Raw genomic sequence first — 22885 nt, forward strand, 5'->3', positions numbered from 1 at the left:
AGGGGGTAGGGAGAGGGGGAACGAGGGAAGGGGTAGGAGGGAATGAGGGAAGGGGTAGGGAAAGGGGGGAAAGAGGGAAGGGGGTGGGGGGGAACGAGGTGAGGAAAGGGGCGAGGGAAGGGGGAATGAGGGTAGGAGCGGGAAGGGAAGTTAAGAGTTAGGGGAGGGAATAAGGAAAGGGGGGATGGGGGAAAGGGGGAAACGAGGGTAGGGGAAGGGGAGTAATGAGGGGAGGAAATGAGGGTAGGGGAAAGGGGAAACGAGGGAAGGGGTAGGAGAGGGGGGAACGAGGGAAGGGGTAGGGGGAACGGGTAGGGAAAGGGGGGAACGAGGGAAGGGGGTGGGGGTGAGGAAAGGGGCGAGGGAAGGGGGAATGAGGGTAGGAGCGGGAAGGGAGGTTAAGAGTTAGGGGAGGGAATAAGGAAAGGGGGGAAAGGGGGGGTGGGGGAAAGGGGGGAACGAGGGTAGGGGAAGGGGAGTAATGAGGGGAGGGGAAAGGGGGGAACGAGGGAAAGGGGGGTAGGAAGAGGGGGAACGAGGGAAAGGGGGGTAGGGAGAGGGGGAATGAGGGAAGGCATAGGGAGAGGGAATGAGGGAAGGGAATGGGTAAGGGGTAGGGAAAGGGGGAACGAGGGTAGGGGGAGGGGAGGGAATGAGGGCAGGCGAAAGGGGGGACCAGGGAAAGGTGGGAACGAGGGAAAGGGGGGTAGGAAGAGGAGGGAAAGGGGGGTATGGAGAGGGGGAATGAGGGAAGGGGTAGGGAGAGGGAAGGGGGGGAAATGAGGGTAGGAGCGGGAAGGGAGGTTAAGAGTTAGGGGAGGGAAAAGGGGGGAACGAGGGTAGGGGAAGGAGTAATGAGGGGAGGGAATGAGGGTAGGGGGAAGGGGGGACCGGGGAAAGGTGGAAACGAGGGAAAGGGGGTAGGGAGAGGGGGAATAAGGGAAGGGGTAGGGAGAGGGAAGGGGGGAAGGGAATGGGTGAGGGAAAGGGGGGAACGAGGGGAGGGAATGAGGGCAGGGGAAAGGGGGGAACGAGGGGAGGGGAGGGAATGAGGGAAGGGGGAACGAGGGAAAGGGGGGTAGGAAGAGGGGGAACGAGGGAAAGGGGGTAGGGAGAGGGGGAATGAGGGAAGGGGTAGGGAGAGGAAGGGGGGAAGGGAATGGGTGAGGGAAAGGGGTAGGGAAGGGGGGAACGAGGGTAGGGGAATGGGGGGACCGGGGAAAGGTGGGAACGAGGGAAAGGGGGTTAGGAAGAGGGGGGGAACGAGGGAAAGGGGGGTAGGGAGAGGGGGAATGAGGGTAGGGAGAGGGAACGAGGGAAGGGGGGAAGGGAAAGGGGTAGGGAGAGGGGGGAACGAGGGAAGGGGTAGGGAAAGGGGGGAATGAGGGAAGGGGGGAATGAGGGGAACGGGGGAACGAGGGGAACGAGGGGAAGGGCGAGAACGAGGGGGGAGGGAATGGTGTGATGGGAGGGAGGGAATGAGGGTAAGGGGGGAACGAGGGAAGGGGTAGGAGAGGGGGGAACGAGGGAAGGGGTAGGGAAAGGGGGAACGAGGGAAGGAGTAGGGAGAGGGAACGAGGGAAGGGGGGGAAGGGAATGGGTGAGGGAAAGGGGTAGGAAAGGGGGGAACGAGGGTAGGGGAAGGGGAGGAATAATGGGAGGGAATGAGGGCAGGGGAAAGGGGGGACCGGGAAAAGGTGGGAACGAGGGAAAGGGGGGTAGGAAGAGGGGGGAACGAGGGAAAGGGGGGTAGGGAGAGGGGGGGAACGAGGGAAAGGGGGGTAGGGAGAGGGGGAATGAGGGTAGGGAGAGGGAACGAGGGAAGGGGGGAAGGGAATGGGTGAGGGAAAGGGGTAGGGAGAGGGGAGAACGAGGTGAGGGAAAGGGGTAGGGAAAGGGGGAAAGGGGGGAATGAGGGTAGGGGAAGGGGAGGAATAAGGGGAGGGAATGAGGGCAGGGTAAAGGGGGGACCAGGGGAAAGGGGGGACCAGGGAAAGGTGGGAACGAGGGAAAGGGGGGTAGGAAGAGGGGGGAACGAGGGAAAGGGGGGTAGGGAGAGGGAATGAGGGAAGAGGAAGGGAGAGGAAAGGGGGGAGGGGAATGAGGGTAGGAGCGGGAAGGGAGGTTAAGAGTTAGGGGAGGGAATGGGGAAAGGGGGGAACGAGGGTAGGGAGAGGGGAGGGGGGAGGGGAATGAGGGTAGGAGCGGGAAGGGAGGTTAAGAGATAGGGGAGGGAATAAGGAAAGGGGGGAAAGGGGGGAACGAGGGCAGGGAAGGGGAGTAATGAGGGGAGGGAATGAGGGTAGGGGGAAGGGGGGACCGGGGAAAGGTGGGAACGAGGGAAAGGGGGGTAGGAAGAGGGGGAACGAGGGAAAGGGGGGTAGGGAGAGGGGGAATGAGGGAAGGGGTAGGGAGAGGGAAGGGGGGAAGGGAATGGGTGAGGGAAAGGGGGAAAGGGGGGAACGAGGGCAGGGGTAGGGAGGAATGAGGGGAGGGAATGAGGGGAGGGGAAAGGGGGGAACGAGGGAAAGGGGGGTAGGGAGAGGGGGAATGAGGGAAGGGGAAGGGAATGGGTGAGGGAAAGGGGGGAACGAGGGTAGGGGGAGGGGAGGGAATGAGGGCAGGGGAATGGGGGACCGGGGAAAGGTGGGAACGAGGGAAAGGGGGGTATGGAGAGGGGGGAACGAGGGAAAGGGGGGTATGGAGAGGGGGAATTAGGGAAGGGGTAGGGAGAGGGAACGAGGGAAGGGGGGAAGGGAATGGGTGAGGGAGAGGGGGGGAACGAGGGAAGGGGTAGGGAAAGGGGGGAATGAGGGAACGAGGGGGGAGGGAATGGTGTGAGGGAAGGGAGGGAATGGGGGTTGGGAAAGAGAGGGAACGAGGGAAGGGGTGAGGGAACGAGGGAAGGGGGTGAGGGAACGAGGGGAGGGGTGAGGGAAGGGAGGGAACGGGGGGAACGAGGGAACGGGAAGGGGGGAACGAGGGAACGGGGGAATGTGGGGAGGGGTGAGCGAGGGGTAGGAAAGGGTAAGGAAGGGAACAATTTTGTGGAATGAAACAGCCATGCTGTCAAAAGATATGTCCAGCCCATATTTCCAGACTGTATCACAGAGGCAATGGTAGTAGCTGTCTCCAGCTGTCCTATGTCTACATCCCCATTTCCGTGTGTCCCTCCAGGACCTATGTCAGCTAGTAAATGCTGATGCCCCCTACTGGCTGGTAGGGATGACAGAGATGACACGGACGTTTGGTCTGGAGCTCCTGGAGTCGGTCCTCAATGACTTCCCTGGGGTCTTCCTGCAGGTGAATACACAGTACAGTATTATACTTCACAATGCAATACAACTTAATACAATATGATGCAGTAAAATATGGTTCAATGCAATACAACACAATCAAGTATTATCTGCATTGAAATAGAATACAATACAACATCTTATCTCACTGTAGGTGTCTTGTATTTGTACTGTGATCCCCAACTCCTGTAGCACCAGGAGTTCAGCTTCCTGCTGAAGGAGCGTGTGTGTCCGCTGGTCATCAAGCTGTTCTCCCCCAACATCAAGTTCCGTCAAGGCAACAGCAGCGCCGCCTCCCCAGCCCCTGTAGAAAAACCCTACTTCCCCATCTGCATGAGGCTGCTCAGAGTGGTATCTGTGCTCATCAAACACTTCTACAGCCTGCTGGTGAGTCTCTGTGGTTATCAAACACTTCTACAGCCCACTGGTGAGTCTCTGTGGCTATCAAACACTTCTACAGCCCACTGGTGAGTCTCTGTGGTTATCAAACACTTCTACAGCCCACTGGTGAGTCTCTGTGGTTATCAAACACTTCTACAGCCCGCTGGTGAGTCTCTGTGGTTATCAAACACTTCTACAGCCCACTGGTGAGTCTCTCTGGTTATCAAACACTTCTACAGCCCGCTGGTGAGTCTCTGTGGTTATCAAACACTTCTACAGCCCACTGGTGAGTCTCTGTGGTTATCAAACACTTCTACAGCCCACTGGTGAGTCTCTGTGGTTATCAAACACTTCTACAGCCTGCTGGTGAGTCTCTGTGGTTATCAAACACTTCTACAGCCCACTGGTGAGTCTCTGTGGTTATCAAACACTTGTACAGCCCACTGGTGGTGAGAGTCAGTTACAGCTATCTACTACCAAGTACTGTGTTCTCTGTACCTACATCATCAAACACAACTACAGTCTAGTGGTGAGAGCCAAGGCAGGAACTATAATTAGGGTCAAGTTCATTTGAATTGAGGAAGTAAGTTGAAATTTCAATTTTCCACAAATCCTGTTGTCTTATTGTAGAGCCAGAAATGTGTGGATACTTAGCTTGGGGAGCTGAGGTGTGTGTTTGCCTGTTGCTGTAGGTGACAGAGTGTGAGATCTTCCTGTCTCTGCTGGTGAAGTTCTTGGATGGAGAGAAGCCTCAGTGGCTTAGAGCTGTGGCGGTGGAGTCAGTCCACAGGCTGTGTGTACAGCCACACCTGCTACGGTGAGTAGGAGGAGCACACACACACTGACTTTACCGTACACACACCCTCACCCCCGTACACACACACCCTAGTCCATTCCGGCGCCGACAGAGATGGCCGCCTCGCTTCGCGTTCTCAGGAAACTATGCAGTATTTTGTTTTTTTATGTATTATTTCTTACATCGTTACCTCAGGAAATCTTAAGTTTTATCACACACAGCCGGGAGGAACTATTGGATATAAGAGCTTCGTCAACTTACCAACATTACGACCAGGAATACGACTTTCCCGAAGCGGATCCTCTGTTTGGACCACCACCCAGGACAATGGATTGGATTCCAGCCGGCGACCCAAAACAACGGCGCCGCAGGAGGGGCAGAAGAAGCGGTCTTCTGGTCAGGCTCCGTAGACGGGCACACCGCTCCCGAGTTTACTACTCGCCAACGTCCAGTCTCTTGACAACAAGGTAGATGAAATCCGAGCAAGGGTTGCCTTCCAGAGAGATATCAGAGATTCTAACTTGCTTTGTTTCACGGAAACGTGGCTCACTTGAGACACGCTATCGGAGTCGGTACAGCCACCTGGTTTCTTCACGCATCGCGCCGACAGAAACAAACGTCTCTCTGGTAAGAAGAAGGGCGGGGGGGTATGCCTTATGATTAATGAGACGTGGTGTGATCATAACATCATACAGGAACTCAAGTCCTTTTCTTCATCTGACCTAGAATTTCTTACACTCAAATGTCGACCGCATTATCTACCAAGAGAATTCTCTTCGATTATAATCACAGCCGTACATATGCCCCCCCCCCCCAAGCAGACACATCGATGGCCCTAAATGAACTTCATTGGACTCTATGTGAACTGGAAACCACATATCCTGAGGCTGCATTCAGTGTAGCTGGGGATTTTAACAAGGCTAATCTGAAAACAAGACTCCCTAAATTTTATCAGCATATCGAATGCGCTACCCTGGCAGAAAAAATCCTGGACCATTGTTACTCTAACTTCCGCGACGCATACAAAGCCCTGCCCCGCGCTCCTTTTGGAAAATCTGACCATGACTCCATTTTGTTGCTCCCAGCCTATAGACAGAAACTAAAACAGGAAACGCTCAGGTCTGTTCAACACTGGTCCGACCAATCTGATTCCACAGTTCAAGATTGCTTCGATCACGTGGACTGGGATATGTTCCGCATAGCGTCGGACAACATTGATGAATACGCTGATTCGGTGAGCGAGTTTATTAGCAAGTGCATCGGTGATGTTGTACCCACAGCAACTATTAAAACCTTCCCCAACCAGAAAGCGTGGGTTGATGGCAGTATTCGTGCAAAACTGAAAGCGTGAACCACTGCTTTTAATCAGGGCAAGGCGACCGGTAACATGACTGAATACAAACAGTGTAGCTATTCCCTCCGCAAGGCAATCAAACAAGCTAAGCATCAGTATAGAGACAAAGTAGAGTCGCAATTCAACGGCTCAGACACGAGAGGTATGTTGCAGGGTCTACAGTCAATCACGGACTAAAAAAAGAAAACCAGCCCCGTCGCGGACCACAATGTCCTGCTCCCAGACAAACTAAACAACTTCTTTGCTCGCTTTGAGGTAAATACAGTGCCACTGACACGGCCCGCTACCAAAACCTGCGGGCTCTCTTTCACCGCAGCCAATGTGAGTAAAGCATTTAAACGTGTTAACCCTCTCAAGGCTGCCGGCCCAGACGGCATCCCTAGCCGCGTCCTCAGAGTAGGCGCAGACGAGCTGGCTGGTGTGTTTACGGACATATTCAATCAATCCTTATCCCAGTCTGCTGTTCCCACATGCTTCAAGAGGGCCACCATTGTTCCAGTTCCCATGAAAGCTAAGGTAACTGAGCTAAATTACTATCGCCCTGTAGCACCCACTTCTGTCATCATGAAGTGCTTTGAGAGATTAGTCAAGGATCTTATCACCTCCACCCTACCTGACACCCTAGACCCACTCCAATTTGCTTACCGCCCGAATAGGTCCACAGACGATGCAATCACACTGCACACTGCCCTAACCCACCTGGACAAGAGGAATACCTATGTAAGAATGCTGTTCATCAACTACAGCTCAGCGTTTAACACCATAGTACCCTCCAAACTCGTCATTAAGCTCGAGACCCTGGGTCTCGACCCCGCCCTGTGCAACTGGGTCCTGGACTTCCTGACGGGCCGCCCCCAGGTGGTGAGGGTAGGAAACATCTTCACGCCGCTGATCCTCAACACTGGTGCCTCACAAGGGTGCGTTCTCAGTCCTCTCCTGTACTCCCTGTTCACCCATGACTGCGTGGCCATGCACGCCTCCAACTCAATCATCAAGTTTGCAGACGACACTACAGTGGTAGGCTTGATTACCAACAACGACGAGACGGCCTACAGGGAGGAGGTGAGGGCCCTCGGAGTGTGGTGTCAGGAAAATAACCTCACACTCAACGTCAACAAAACAAAGGAGATGATTGTGGACTTCTGGAAACAGCAGACGGTGCACCCCCCATACACATCGAAGGGACAGTAGTGGAGAAGGTAGAAAGTTTTAAGTTCCTCGGCGTACAGATCACGGACAAACTGAAATGGTCCACCAACACAGACAGCGTGGTGAAGGCGGCGCAGCAGAGCCTCTTCAACCTCAGGAGGCTGAAGAAATTCGGCATGTCACCAAAAACACTCACAAACTTTTACAGATGCACAATTGAGAGCATCCTGTCGGGCTGTATCACCGCCTGGTACGGCAACTGCTCCACCTACAACCGTAAGTCTCTCCAGAGGGTAGTGAGGTCTGCACAACGCATCACCTGGGGCAAACTACCTGCCCTCCAGGACACCTACACCACCCGATGTCACAGGAATGCCAAAAAGATCATCAAGGACAACAACCACCCGAGCCACTGCCTGTTCACCCCGCTATCATCCAGAAGGCGAGGTCAGTACAGGTGCATCAAAGCGGGGACCGAGAGACTGAAAACAGCTTTTCTCAAGGCCATCAGACTGTTAAACAGCCATCACTAACATTGAGTGGCTGCTGCCAACATACTGACTCAAATCTCTGGCCACTTTAATAATTAGAAATTGGATGTAATAAATGTATCACTAGTCACTTTAATCTATGCCACTTTATATAATGTTTACATACACTTCTCATCTCAAATGTAGATACTGTACTCTATACCATCTACTGCATCTTGCCTATGCCGTTCGGCCATCACTCATCCATATATATTTTTATGTACATATTCTTATTCATTCCTTTACATTTGTGTGTATAAGGAATTTGTTGTGAAATTGTTAGATTACTTGTTAGATATTACTGCATGGTCAGAACTAGAAGCACAAGCATTTCGCTACACTCGCATTAACATCTGCTAACCATGTGTATGTGACCAATAAAATTGATTTGATTTGAAACTTATCACATAACTTCAACGTATCGCCATTGATAATGGCTGACCCTGGCCATGACCCCCACTCTCCAAGGGTGTCTCAGGGGGAGTTGGGATATGCAGAAAAACATTTCCATTTCACACATGCATATAACACATGCTTGTGCATGTGTGTTAAAGGACAAATATAATCACCCACTAAATTATTATTATTATTAAATTCTATGTTCTACCCAACCTCCTACCCAACCTCCCATCCACTTTTCTAACTCCCTTCATCTCCCCCTCTCCTCCTCTCCCCCTGTTCCCCCAGGTCTTTCTGCCTGTCCTATGACATGAAGCAGCACTCCACCAAGGTGTTCAGGGACATCGTCAATGCTCTAGGCTCCTTCATCCAGTCCCTCTTCATCGTCCTCAACACAGGAAACCCTGCTGCTACCAACACTTCCACCGGTCAGTAGTGTTGACCTTTCGTCTTATAGCTTTTGACATATAATGTAGTGGAAGTTATGGTGAAGTAAAGGAAGGACAGTCTAGGATAGGAGTAGTCAACTCAGGAGGGTACAGGAGAGTGTGGTCTGCAGGGTGCAGGCTTTTGTTCCAATCCAACACTAACAGCCTACTCTTTTTCCTCCTCTCTCTTCCTAATCTCTCTGTCCCCCTCCCTAGGTGGGTCAGGGGCCCAGGGGGCTGCCCAGGGGGGTCCAGGAGCAGGAGGTCAGGGTGGGAGTCTAACCACACAGGCTGCCTTTGAATACCGCGGTACCTGGATCCCCCTCATGACCGTCAGTGTACAGGGCAGCGCCAAGGCTACCTAGTCAGTAGTAATACACGCACACACACACACACACACACACACACACACACACACACACACACACACACACACACACACACACACACACACACACACACACACACACACACACACTAGATATCTAGCTATTGCTGTCTAGATAGAAATCGTCAATCCAATTATTACACACAGTAACCATGTTTCCATCCACAGTTTCTATGCAAGTAAAGTCCATATAAAAGAAAAACATGACAGTTGTGATGGAAAAAGGACGTTTCGGTACAATTTCATAAATGCCAACAGATCATTTGTTTGTTCAACATGGTGGGATCTTATTTGTGTCAGTAAAATTAATTATATGCGAAATGGTGATGGAAACAATTATTGATATAATAACCATCATATCAGAGTAAACTTGGAGTCACGCGATGATATGGGGTGTGGTCCTCCCACTACGACTCGGGAAACCATGCGGTTTATTAGGCTATAGATTAAATAAGTTATGATGAACTTCACAGGGTGGTGAAAGTGCACGGTGATGAGCTTCATGCTCTTTTCCAATAAATATCAAGGGTCCTATTCTTGTGATATGATGATCAATGCTGGGCTGCCGTTTGACAGATATTCTTGCTCTTATCCATAATAATGTCATGTAAACGAGCCTAGCTGCACTGTATCTGCCAGCTGTTGGCTAGAGCGCATGTGCCAAGACCAGAGTGGGCACATTTGCTATTTTTAACTATCGTAGAGCTGAAAATGCGAGGGAGGGAGTAGCATCTGTTGCCTGTAATTGTGAGGAGATGAAACAATGCTGCTGTTTTATGTTATAGAAGCTGGTTTGTTGATGCAGGAGAAAGAGTTGTTAGTTGTCAGTCATCTACCTCAACATTGTGTTTCTGTAATGGACAAATGGCCAGGGACGGCTGATCCTGCAGGTGTTTAATACAAGAACAAATGGCCAGGGATGGCTGATCCTGCAGGTGTTTAATACAAGAACAAATGGCCAGGGACGGCTGATCCTGCAGGTGTTTAATACAAGAACAAATGGCCAGGGACAGCTGATCCTGCAGGTGTTTAATACAAGAACAAATGGCCAGGGACAGCTGATCCTGCAGGTGTTTAATACAAGAACAAATGGCCAGGGACGGCTGATCCTGCAGGTGTTTAATACAAGAACAAATGGCCAGGGACAGCTGATCCTGCAGGTGTTTAATACAAGAACAAATGGCCAGGGACAGCTGATCCTGCAGGTGTTTAATACAAGAACAAATGGCCAGGGACAGCTGATCCTGCAGGTGTTTAATACAAGAACAAATGGCCAGGGACAGCTGATCCTGCAGGTGTTTAATACAAGAACAAATGGCCAGGGACAGCTGATCCTGCAGGTGTTTAATACAAGAACAAATGGCCAGGGACAGCTGATCCTGCAGGTGTTTAATACAAGAACAAATGGCCAGGGACAGCTGATCCTGCAGGTGTTTAATACAAGAACAAATGGCCAGGGACAGCTGATCCTGCAGGTGTTTAATACAAGAACAAATGGCCAGGGACAGCTGATCCTGCAGGTGTTTAATACAAGAACAAATGGTCAAGGACAGTTGATCCTGCAGGTGTTTAATACAAGAACAAATGGTCAAGGACAGTTGATCCTGCAGGTGTTTAATACAAGAACAAATGGCCAGGGACAGCTGATCCTGCAGGTGTTTAATACAAGAACAAATGGCCAGGGACAGCTGATCCTGCAGGTGTTTAATACAAGAACAAATGGCCAGGGACAGCTGATCCTGCAGGTGTTTAATACAAGAACAAATGGCCAGGGACAGCTGATCCTGCAGGTGTTTAATACAAGAACAAATGGCCAGGGACAGCTGATCCTGCAGGTGTTTAATACAATAACAAATGGCCAGGGACAGCTGATCCTGCAGGTGTTTAATACAATAACAAATGGCCAGGGACAGCTGATCCTGCAGGTGTTTAATACAATAACAAATGGTCAAGGACAGTCGATCCTGCAGGTGTTTAATATAAGCAGCAGTCCAGTGAAAAATAGTTTGTTAGTAGGAGCTGAACAAGAGTGATTGCACGCAGCCCCTTTTGATGTAGTATATGCACATTCATGCAACTCAGCAGGGTAGAGAAGTGGTTCTCAGCATCTGCACACACACTAACACACACACGTTCATTCACATCATTACTCTCTCTTCCTCCGCCAGTCTGGAGATGTTGGACAAGGTGGAGCCCCCGTCTATCCCAGAGGGTTATGCTATGTCTGTGGCCTTCAGCGCCCTGCTGGACCTGGTCCGAGGCATCACTTCCATGATAGAGAGAGAATTGGCTGAGGAGGAGGCGGCTGTACGCAGGGAGGCCAACCCAGACCAGAACACCCAGCCTGAGCCTGGTGAAGAGAGGGGAGGGGGATGGGGGTCAGGGGTTAGGACCGGGGGGCTTCTCTGGGCCTACAGAAAGTGCTGAATCTTAGCTTGACATTCTGTAGGTGTGCAAATCTTGAACTTTGAAGCACTTTTCTGACCTCTAGTGGCCAATCCAGTACCTACACTTCCTGAGGGAGTTTATCAATGTAGGCTTACCACGGTGATGCGCTCTGTTGTCATCCCTATTAAAAAGCTTATGTAGAATTTTTAAATATAGATATCTGTACAAATGTATATTGCTTTTCCACTCTGTTGCTAACTAGTGTTTCTCTGTTAGGGGCCCATCTGGTCTGGGAGGAGATGGTCAGTGCGTGTTGGTGTGGTCTACTGGCTGCCCTCTCTCTCCTGCTGGACGCCAGGTAAACAACCCTTCTTATAGATCACCTCAAAGTCAATGTATTAGTATCCCCTCAAAGTAAAGGTATTTATAATCCTCTCAAAGTAACTTGATAGTTTGACAGGGGAAACTCAAGGTCAGTGTTAAGTTCAGGAGCAACAAAAGTTATTGAAACTACTGCGCCCAGCAAATATGGTCCCTAGACCATAAGTTGCTGTGTAAGGGGTCAGCAGATTAAACGGTTTTATGATAAAAAAATGTAACGCGGCAAAAAGTGAAGACGTTGCAGCAGTTAGGCCGTCATAAACGTTTGTTCCAAACCCATAACCCCCTCTGTCTCGTCCCCCTCCAGTACAGATGAGACGGCGACAGAGAGCATCCTGAAGGCAGAGCTGACCGTGGCGGTGCTGTGTGGTCGCCTGGGCCTGGTGACGCCCCGCGACGCCTTCATCACAGCCATCTGCAAGGCCTCGCTGCCCCCACACTACGCCCTGACGGTCCTCAGCAGTAATACAGCCAACCTTAACAACAAGGGTCAGTCGTGGATGCTAAACCGACACTGCAAAAACATTTTTACTAAACATTTGGGAAGGTAAAATGTTTTCAGTGTAAACTTAAACCACTAAAACAAGATATCAAGTATATAGAAAATATAATGGCACTATATACTTTTAAATAAGATCATCTGTGAGAACTAATAATCACCTAAATGAAAACTAGACAGTCAGGGAGAATCTAAAATTTAAAAAATGTGATGACATGGGACCCCCAATGATTTTGTTGTAATGTTTAAGTCCGATAAGAACAAGGCATAAGCCATGGCCAAATGTGTAGAATTTAAGGGAATTTGCTTTAAGACTGAAAATATTCTCTCCGCTCCGTGGCAAGATGTGTAGAAGTGCGAGAAATTCGCGTTAAAACAGCAACATTTTGTCTCTGCAGCTAAGAAGACGGCCTCTAAAACCGCGCCATTGGCCAAGGCCACTACCACGCACCCTACAAAAATGTCTAGGGGAAACACTGGCGCGTGTACGTCAGTACCCTGTGTGGGGGTGGTGGGTGCATGCATGTGTGAGAGCGTATGTTTGTGTGCGTTCATAGCATTCTTCCCTCATGGCTTTGCTACATCAGCTCTGTGATAATTATACATACGTGCCTCTGAGGAACTCGATAAGCCGGTAGTTAGTTGTTTATTTGTACACTTAATGCACTTTTCATCCCAAGTCTCTCTGTGTACGTTTGTGAGAGTTTGAAGCTCGAGAGCCCTGGCTGTGTGTGATCTCCATACTAACCACTGTGATGCCCCACTTATATGTCATTAATCCTGGCTGTGCCTCAACTGTTTTCTTGTTCCCTCTAATTAGTAACACCAAGATTAATGTGTCGGGGAGGTCACAGTCTCACACGCACACACTATTTGCATATTTGCTGTGATAGATGGAGCTTGCAAAATGGCTTCAGCAGGATCGATGTTTGCTAGGGAGTTAATAAATTAAGTCTCTGTAGCATGTAGCTGGCTTGTCACAGTCACTCAGTGAGTATATACATGGAAATGACTGGTGTTGTGTGTTATTATTATCAGGGGTGTCTGCCTCTGTCTGTCTGCCTGCCTGTCTGTGGGGTACATCATGAAGAAGAGAAAATAACGAAGTCATCGTGGACCAAGGAGTCTAAATCTATTTTTGAAAATCCAAAAGATTTGGTCCTTGTGATCATTACTTTTGTGTGGACTCAAATAAAAGGTGTTTTCTCCTGTCCTCCTCAGCCTACTCCATCCAGGGCCAGAGTGTTCAGATCATCAGTTCCTCCAGTGAGTCTCATCAGCAGGTGGTGGCTGTGGGACAGCCTCTCTCTGTACAGCCCCAAGGGACTGTAGTGGTAAGATTACCTCTACACAACATTACTACAACACCACATCTAAAGGCCACTGTGGTGGTATGATACTTTTGTGTAATTAGTGTTTGTGGACACACCTTCAAATTAGTGGATTCGGCTATTTCAGCCACTCACATCGCTGACAGGTGTATCAAATTGAGCACACATCCATGCAATTTCCATAGACAAATATTGGCAGTAGAATGGCCTTACTGAAGAGCTCAGTGACTTTCAACGTGGCACCGTCATAGGGTGCCATCTTTCCAACAAGTCAGTTCGTCAAATTTCTGACCTGCTAGTGCTTCCCCGGTCAACTGTAAGTACTGTTATTGTGAAGTGGAAACGTCTAGGAGCAACAGCGCCTTAGCCGCGAAGTGGTAGGCCACACAAGCTCGTAGAACGGGACTGCCGAGTGCTGTGGCGCGTAAAAATCGTCTGTCCTCAGTTCGAACACACTACTGAGTTTGAAACTGCCTCTGGAAGCAACGTCAGCACACAAACTGTTTGCCAGGAACTTCATGAAATGGGTTTCCATGGCCGAATAGCCTCACACAAGGCTAAGATGACCATGCACAATGCCAAGCGTCGGCTGGAGTGGTGTAAAGCTCGTCACCAGTGGACTCTGGAGCAGTGGAAATGCGTTCTCTGGAATGATGAATCCCGCTTCACCATCTGGCAGTCTGGTGGATGAATCTGGGTTTGGAGGATGCCAGGAGAACGCTACATGCCCCAATGTATAGTGCCAACTGTAAAGTTTGGTGGCGGAGGAATAATGGTCTGGGGCTGTTTATCATGGTTCGGACTAGGCGTCTTAGTTCAAGTGAAGGGAAATCTTAAGGTAACAGCATACAATGACATTCTAGACAATTCTGTGCTTCCAACTTTGTGGCAACTTTTTGGGGAAGGCCCTTTCCTGTTTTATCATGACAATGTCCCCATGCATAAATCAAGGTCTGTACAGAAATTGTTTGTTGATCGGTGTGGAAGAACTTGACTGGCCTGCACAGAGCCCTGACCTCAACCCCTTCGAACACCTTTGGGATAAATTGGAATGCCGACTGCGAGCCATGCCTAATCTCCGAACATCAGTGTCCGACCTCATTAATGCTCCTCTGGTTAAATGGAAGCAAGTCCCCGCAGCAATGCTCCAACATCTATTGGAAAGCCTTCCCAGAAGTGGAGGCTGTTATAGCAGCAAAGGGGGGACCAACTCCATTTTAATGCCCATGATTTTGGAATGAGATGTTTGACAAGCAGGTGTCCAAATACTTTTGGTCATGTAGTGTACCGCTACACAACATTTACTACAACACCACAACTAGAGGGCACCGTATGAGCAAATGTTAATGTTCACACATACAAACAGTAGTGTTGCATAACTCCATCTCTCCATCTATCAGCTGACAGCTAAGAATATCCAGTGTATGCGGACCTTGTTGAACCTGGCCCACTGCCATGGGGCGGTGCTGGGAACCTCCTGGCAGCTGGTGCTGGCCACGCTGCAGGTACACTTCCACCATACTGTATCCACCACACACCAGAGGAGGCTGGTGGGATGAGCGATAGGAGGACAGGCTCATTGTAATGGTTGGAATGGAATAGATGGAACAGTCAAACATGTGGTTTCCCTGTTTGATGCGTTTTGATACCGTTCCATTCATTCCATTCCAGCCAATACAATGATCCTGTCCTCCTATAGCTCCTCTCACCAGCCTCCTCTACACACACACACACACACTAGTACAGTTTTACACTGTATTATAACCAAGCTGGGATTTTTCTTGTTTTATTGTTGATATTGACAAGCCTAAATATTTAAATTCATAAAAACATCTTTTTTTTGTTCTGATTTATATAGTGGAAGTGGTCTGACTGAATCACTCTGACTTTTCTCACTACCCACTCCACTCTTCCTGTTCTGTCTATCTCCCACCTTCCCTCTCCTCTCCCAGCACCTGGTGTGGATCCTAGGTCTGAAGCCTGGGTTTGGAGGTGCTCTGAAGCCTGGTCGTGCAGTAGAGGGGCCAAGCACGGTAATAAAAGACCACAAATCGATCGCCCTGCCTTACACAGTCACACTGTAATTAGTTAAATTCTCTGCATCAATTAGCAACAGCCTCCGTAGGGTTTCATTGGCTATTCAGCCTTCAAAGCTAGACACCACACTAAGGTACGTAGCTCTGCTGGATCGTAACAGACAAACCTGTCAACGCTCGGACTCCTCTGATGTCTGTTGGTTACAGGTGCTGACCACGGCTGTGATGACGGACCTGCCTGTCATCTCCAACATCCTGTCTAGGCTCTTTGAGAGCTCCCAGTACTTAGCCGACGTGTCACTGCATCACCTGATCAGCGCGCTGTGCTCCCTCTCTCTGGAGGCTGTGGAGATGGCCTACGGGACTAACAAGGTAACTACTATACGTGCATGTAGCCAGAGCAACAACGCATGACGTCCCCATCTTCTGTATGTGCCGCCTTGTGTTACTAAATATGTAATGCTTATATCCACCGAACCAGTCGCTCATATGTTTTGTTCTCGTCCAGGAGCCGTCTCTGTTTGCTGTTGCCAAGCTGCTGGAGACCGGCCTGGTCAACATGGACCGTATAGAGATCCTGTGGAGGCCCCTCACTGGACATCTACTGGATGTACGTCTTCCATTCACTATTATAGACCACCTATAGACCTTTATATACCATCATAATGGAAGTAGTGGGTAGTGAAGTCCAGGGTTCAAATAATATTGTTTTATCATTTGTAATCTGTGCTTGCTTGCTTTAAATGGACCAGTAGAATAATCCCAATACTTGGAACTGCCCATCTCACATTCCAGGCAGGCTCAAGCTAACTTTGAAAGTATTTGAAATATTTCCGATAGTATTTGAACCCAGGTCAATTGAAGTGGTATTTTGGGAAAACTTCAATAGATACTTCTCAAGCCCTTTCATTTCGTGGTAATGGTAGTAACTCCCCCGTTTCTAATGCTTTGAGTGGCATCTGTCCTCTGTGTAGTGAAAGTAATACACCTGTTGTGTGTGTGGTCTGTCTGAAACAAACCGTTCTCTTTTCTCTATCGCCCTCTCTTTTGCAACCCGTGTCTGTTTTGCAGAAGGTAAGCTCGGAAACTTCTCCTCCCAATCATTTGCTTTTGCTCTCATTCCCTGTGCTTCTCTGCCTGGTAATCAATGTGTTGGAGCTGAGAGTATGCAATGTGCAGCTTGCAACACATTTCTGTTTGCTTCGCTGTTATGTTTGATCTAAATTTCCTGGCTTGACTTGCGTTTTTGGAACTGTGTTTTTGTTTGTCTGCATACTATACAGGACAGATCACTTTCTGGGTCAAAAAGCAAACCGAGATCTATTGCTTACACAACTTAAACATAATCCTATGCAACATTAACCAATTAAAAACAGTTCTGTGGCAATGAGGTTTGTGCAGTAGGCTATGGGCCCAATACATTATCACTGCATATTGGCTGCGCTTGAATTGTCCTGCCAATGTTGTTCTTCTCAGACTATTTAGAAATGATATTTAAAAATTGTAGGTATATGATCACACTGGAATAGATAATTTGTTCTATTACTTGAGGCACAGCTGAGTGAGCACAATAATTTGCTTTTTTTTTTTAAATTTTTTTTTTAACTGGACTGATGGCCTGCATCTGATGGTCAGTCTGAGGCAGGGAGCAGCGGTGAGGCAGGGAGCAGCGGTGAAGCAGGGAGCAGCGGTGAGGCTGACTCACCATCTTCTCTTCTGCCTTATGCACCATGTTGTTACTCCTATGACCAGAGAAAGTGAAATATTCCTCAATATTAAAAAAGATACAAGCCACAAATAATAGCAATTAAAGTTTATCGAAACATGCATTTTATGGCCTATAAAACTGTTGAACAAAGTGTTGACAGTGCTGAATAACAACTTAAACAGGAACTTACTCATAAAACAGCTCTTTGCTGTATTCATTGAGTGTCTCTCGTCATGGTTTTGAAATCTCACATTATCAACTTTGCTGTGTGTTACGGTCTATGGCTCCAGGAAACTGTGCAGACAGTGATCTGAGTTATCTGATTGGCCAGCAGTAGGCCTATAGGTGCACTAGCTTTGCTCTCTGGGCCTGCTGGGTAAACTGAGTTCTACCTTCAGACTCGTGAAATCGTTCAAAATGGTAACACGTTGCCTTACCAGGACACTAGAGCTACTGAATCAAGTGCACCTACCATCAACAGCGCAAAACAATAAACATTTTTTTTAAATAGGAACTCAAGGCTTTATCAATGTTTGGTGATTGATTAGGAATGCCTTGGAGATGGACCGGTTGGTGACCGCTGCTATACAGACATCTGAATATATACATCAGCTGTAATGATATGCCAGCCTTTCTAGACAAGCAACATACTTGTTTAAGGTTGGGCAACGTGTAGATAACAGACACTTGTGGGGTGTAAAGGTTGGTGCTAATATGGCGTCTTAATCACTGTTGGTGTAGCTGTCCAGGGGAATAGTGTAATGAGCAACAATGCAACTCGTTGAAAGCCAGCTGATCTCGCCACAGCGCTCATGATTATATGTCTGTCAAATGGAATGACATTATTTCATTCATCACAGGCATAGTGTTTTAACCACCGGGTGGACATACTGTTTGAACAGCCCCTGACCCAGATCCCTTTCGCTCTCTACCCCCCCCCTTCTCTTTCTCCCTCTCCATGCTCATGTGATGTCTGATCTCCCTCTCCGTGCTCGTGTGATGTCTGATCTCCCTCTCCGTGCTCGTGTGATGTCTGATCTCCCTCTCCGTGCTCGTGTGATGTCTGATCTCCCTCTCCGTGCTCGTGTGATGTCTGATCTCCCTCTCCGTGCTCGTGTGATGTCTGATCTCCCTCTCCGTGCTCGTGTGATGTCTGATCTCCGTGCTCGTGTGATGTCTGATCTCCCTCTCCGTGCTCGTGTGTGTGTGTGTACCCTACCCTCTGTTCCCTGCTGCAGGTCTGCCAGCACCCCAATGCCAGAATGAGAGAGTGGGGGGCTGAGGCTGTGACCTCCCTCATCAAAGCTGGCCTGGCCTACAAACACAACCCCCCTCTGGCACAGAACCAGGTACTACTACCCCATCTCTCTCATCTTCACCCAGTAACCCAAACACAGGGAATGCTGGAACATTTCCTGTCTAGAAGTTGGAAGACTGTTACAATGTGTTAAGATGACTAGAAGGTGTTAAGATGACTAGCTATTAGTCCACTTCACCATGCCAACCCACCCACACATAGTTGGCATGTTTAGATCTTAAGGCCACTCCCTGCCCTCTTTCTTTCTCTGTCCCCATCTCTCTCTCTCACTCTGTCAATTCCTTTTTAATTTATTGGCATGGGAAACATGTTTACATTGCCAACGCAAGTGAAATGGATAATAAACAGATGTGAAATAAACAGTAAACATTGCAAAGTTTCAACGGAATGGAGACATTTAAATAGACGTAAATATGGATTGTATTTACAATTGTGTTTGTTCTTCACTGGTTGCCATCTGTCTCTCCGTCAGAGGCTGCAGCTCCTGTTGTTGAACCCGCTGAAGGAGCTGTCCAACGTGCTCCATGCAGACATCCGTCAGAAGCAGCTGGAGAGCGTGCTGCAGATCCTCCAGAGCCAAGGGGACAGTCTGGGGCCCGGCTGGCCCTTAGTGCTGGGCGTAATAGGGGCCATCCGCAACGACCAGGGGTGAGAGAGTGAGGGAGGGATGAAAGAATAAATGGGAAGAGGGATAACGTTGAAGCGGTGCGGAGATAATGTGCTTCTTTACTATTTTAGCAGTAGTAACACTTAAAGCGGTAAAATGTTACTTTTTGGGCGACCCGACCAAATGTGAGTTATAGATCTGTCATTCTCATTGAAAGCAAGTCTAAGAAGCTGTAGATCGGTTCTATATGCGTTATTGCCATGTTTCCCGTTCTTAAGTTTTGTTTGTGCGTCTTAAATTTTTTTTGTACATCTTCAAACAGCTGAAAATAAAATACTTTGATCTTAAAACCTGTTTGGGATAGGGGGCAGTATTTGCACGGCCGGATAAAAAACGTACCCGATTTAATCTGGTTACTACTCCTGCCCAGTAACTAGAATATGCATATAATTGTTTGATTTGGATAGAAAACACCCTAAAGTTTCTAAAACTGTTTGAATGGTGTCTGTGAGTATAACAGAACTCATTTGGCAGGCCAAAACCTGAGAAGATTCCAAACAGGAAGCGCTCTCTCTGACCATTTCATGGCCTTATTGATCATCTCTAACAAAAACAGGGGATCTCTGGCATGACGTGACGTTTTCTAACGCTCCCATAGGCTCTCAGAAGGCGCCAGAAAGCTGAATCGTGGCTTTGCAGCCCATGGCTGAAAAACAGTAGCGCATTTTGATAGTGGTCGATCTGAGGACAATGGGACGGGGCGCGCGTGCCCGAGTCGACTCCATGTTTACTTTCTCTCTCTTTGAACGAAAACCACCACTCCCGGTCGGAATATTATCACTTTTTTACGAGAAAAATGGCATAAAATTGATTTTAAACAGCGGTTGACATGCTTCGAAGTACGGTAATGGAATATTTATAATTTTTTTGTCACGAAACGCGTCGGGCGCATGACCCTTATTTACCCTTCGGATAGTGTCTTGAACGCACAAACAAAACGCCGCTATTTGGATATAACTATGGATTATTTGGGACCAAACCAACATTTGTTATTGAAGTAGAAGTCCTGAGAGTGCATTCTGACGAAGAACACCAAAGGTAATCAAACTTTTCTAATAGTAAATCGGAGTTTGGTGAGTACCACACTTGGTTGGTGTCAAAATAGCTAGCCTGTGATGGCTGGGCTATCTACTTAGAATATTGCAAAATGTGCTTTCACCGAAAAGCTATTTTAAAATCGGACATAGCGAGTGCATAAAGGAGTTCTGTATCTATAATTCTTAAAATAATTTATGTTTTTTGTGAACGTTTATCGTGAGTCATTTAGTAAATTCACCGGAAGTGTTCGGTGGGAATGCTAGTCACATGCTAGTCACATGCTAATGTAAAAAGCTGGTTTTTGATATAAATATGAACTTGATTGAACAAAACATGCATGTATTGTATAACATAATGTCCTAAGATTGTCATCTGATGAAGATCATCAAAGGTTAGTGCTGCATTTAGCTGTGGTTTGGGTTTATGTGACATTATATGCTAGCTTGAAAAATGGGTGTCTGATTATTTCTGGCTGGGTACTCTGCTGACATAATCTAATGTTTTGCTTTCGTTGTAAAGCCTTTTTGAAATCGGACAGTGTGGTTAGATTAACGAGAGTCTTGTCTTTAAAATGGTGTAAAATAGTAATATGTTTGAGAAATTGAAGTAATAGCATTTCTAAGGTATTTGAATAACGCGCCACGGGATTCCACTGGCTGTTGAGTAGGTGGGACGCAAGCGTCCCACCTAGCCCATAGAGGTTAAGAATATATTTCACAGCGGTTTAGATTGTACAATGATTCTCTGCACTATGCATTGCTTGTTTTGTCACATAAAATGAAATGAGGCAAACTATTTTATTTATTTTAGCAGCCAGGAAATGGCAGAGCGATTTCTGCGTAGTGCACCTTTAATTGATCTCTCCTGCTGTATTTCCTCCTGTCCTAGAGAGTCATTGATCCGAACAGCCTTCCAGTGCCTGCAGTTGGTGGTGACTGACTTCCTCCCCACCATGCCTTGCGCGTGCCTCCAGATCGTAGTGGATGTAGCTGGCAGCTTCGGCCTCCAAAACCAGGAGCTCAACATCAGCCTCACCTCCATAGGACTCCTGGTGAGACTGAACACACCATGACTAACACTAACCCTAACTCAACATCAGCCTCCCCTCTATAGGACTCCTGGTGAGACTGAACACACCATGACTAACACTAACCCTAACTCAACATCAGCCTCCCCTCTATAGGACTCCTGGTGAGACTGAACACACCATGACTAACACTAACCCTAACTCAACATCAGCCTCCCCTCCATAGGACTCCTGGTGAGACTGAACACACCATAACTAACACTAACCCTAACTCAACATCAGCCTCACCTCAATAGGACTCCTGGTGAGACTGAACACACCATAACTAACACTAACCCTAACTCAACATCAGCCTCCCCTCTATAGGACTCCTGGTGAGACTGAACACACCATGACTAACACTAACTCAACATCAACCTCCCCTCCATAGGACTCCTGGTGAGACTGAACACACCATGACTAACACTAACCCTAACTCAACATCAGCCTCCCCTCTATAGGACTCCTGGTGAGACTGAACACACCATGACTAACACCAACTCAACATCAGCCTCCCCTCCATAGGACTCCTGGTGAGACTGAACACACCATGACTAACACTAACCCTAACTCAACATCAGCCTCCCCTCTATAGGACTCCTGGTGAGACTGAACACACCATGACTAACACTAACCCTAACTCAACATCAGCCTCCCCTCTATAGGACTCCTGGTACGACCGCAGTATGTGGCACATATTGTTTTATATCCTGTATTGAGTTTGTTGATACTGTTATAATTGCTGTTGCGTTCCCCCAAGGCATTACTAGTATTTCAACAATGATTTTTGAAAGTGACTGTCTGTGCTAGTGATTTCAGTCAACCTCTCTCCCCCACAGTGGAACATCTCCGACTACTTCTTCCAGAGGGGCGAGGCCATCACCCAGGAGCTAGAGAGGGAGGAGGCCGCGCTGCAGAAGCAGGCTCAGGAAAAGGGTGAGCCCCTGAACAGGCCCTTCCACCCGGCCCCTCCGTTCGACTGCCTGTGGCTGTGTCTGTACGCCAAGCTGGGCCAGCTGTGTGTGGACCCCCGGCCCGCCGTCAGGAAGAGCGCCGGTCAGACCATGTTCTCCACCATCGCTGCCCACGGCACCCTACTGCAGCAGTCCACCTGGCACATCGTCGTCTGGAAGGTACCGTCTAGTCACTAACAGTAATCACATGAATGATGCATGGCTATAGACTCCTATCACATACTGGAAGCTATTCAAATGTTCAGTCACTGGCCGTCGTCTATCAAGGAAACACGCGGTCAAATAGGATTGTACGTTTGGGATCTGTCAATTTGAACCTGATCATACGTGATTAAGTCCTGCTGCTAATACTTGAAACCACCCAGTATGATTTTAATAAGCTTATTGGTCATCTTCCCTCTGGTGGTCCATAAAACCAGGTTCTGTTCCACCTGCTGGACTGTGTGAGGAAGTCTTCCACTACGGCCGATAAGGAAAAGATTGAGTCGGGGGGTGGGAACATCCTCATCCACCACTCACGGGACACGGCTGAGAAACAGTGGGCGGAGACCTGGGTGCTGACGCTGGCAGGGGTGGCTCGTATCTTCAACACCAGGAGATACCTGCTGCAGCAGCTAGGTGTGTGTGTCCCTGTCTGTGTGTGGTCACGTGTTTTTATTTCAAGCTTTTTTCATCTCTTATGTCTACACTCAATGACAGGAGGAGGAAGATTAGTGATTTATGGACAGTGCTCCTCCTCATTGCCCTGTCCCCACGCA

General features: G+C 48.4%; 1 protein-coding gene across 6 annotated transcripts in view; it reads left to right on the forward strand.

The window, feature by feature from the left end:
• LOC115192680 (protein MON2 homolog) overlaps positions 1 to 22885 on the forward strand; it is a 60282-nt gene that overhangs the window by 24003 nt on the left and 13394 nt on the right. For 3 of the 6 annotated variants that reach the window (XM_029751443.1, XM_029751445.1, XM_029751446.1), the window contains exons 7-25: positions 3178 to 3303; positions 3489 to 3683; positions 4370 to 4494; positions 8194 to 8333; positions 8550 to 8697; positions 10890 to 11074; positions 11386 to 11467; positions 11798 to 11979; positions 13211 to 13323; positions 14721 to 14825; positions 15273 to 15353; positions 15564 to 15728; positions 15865 to 15966; positions 16428 to 16430; positions 18303 to 18413; positions 18855 to 19030; positions 20976 to 21138; positions 21993 to 22286; positions 22547 to 22745. In XM_029751443.1, coding sequence (XP_029607303.1) covers positions 3178 to 3303; positions 3489 to 3683; positions 4370 to 4494; positions 8194 to 8333; positions 8550 to 8697; positions 10890 to 11074; positions 11386 to 11467; positions 11798 to 11979; positions 13211 to 13323; positions 14721 to 14825; positions 15273 to 15353; positions 15564 to 15728; positions 15865 to 15966; positions 16428 to 16430; positions 18303 to 18413; positions 18855 to 19030; positions 20976 to 21138; positions 21993 to 22286; positions 22547 to 22745 — 2695 coding nt within the window. The remainder of the gene's footprint in view (positions 1 to 3177; positions 3304 to 3488; positions 3684 to 4369; positions 4495 to 8193; positions 8334 to 8549; positions 8698 to 10889; positions 11075 to 11385; positions 11468 to 11797; positions 11980 to 13210; positions 13324 to 14720; positions 14826 to 15272; positions 15354 to 15563; positions 15729 to 15864; positions 15967 to 16427; positions 16431 to 18302; positions 18414 to 18854; positions 19031 to 20975; positions 21139 to 21992; positions 22287 to 22546; positions 22746 to 22885) is intronic. The other 3 variants (XM_029751444.1, XM_029751447.1, XM_029751448.1) reach the window with 1 other exon arrangement.

This window comes from Salmo trutta, chromosome 4, assembly GCF_901001165.1.
Source record: "Salmo trutta chromosome 4, fSalTru1.1, whole genome shotgun sequence".
Classification (NCBI taxonomy): Eukaryota; Metazoa; Chordata; class Actinopteri; order Salmoniformes; family Salmonidae; genus Salmo; species Salmo trutta.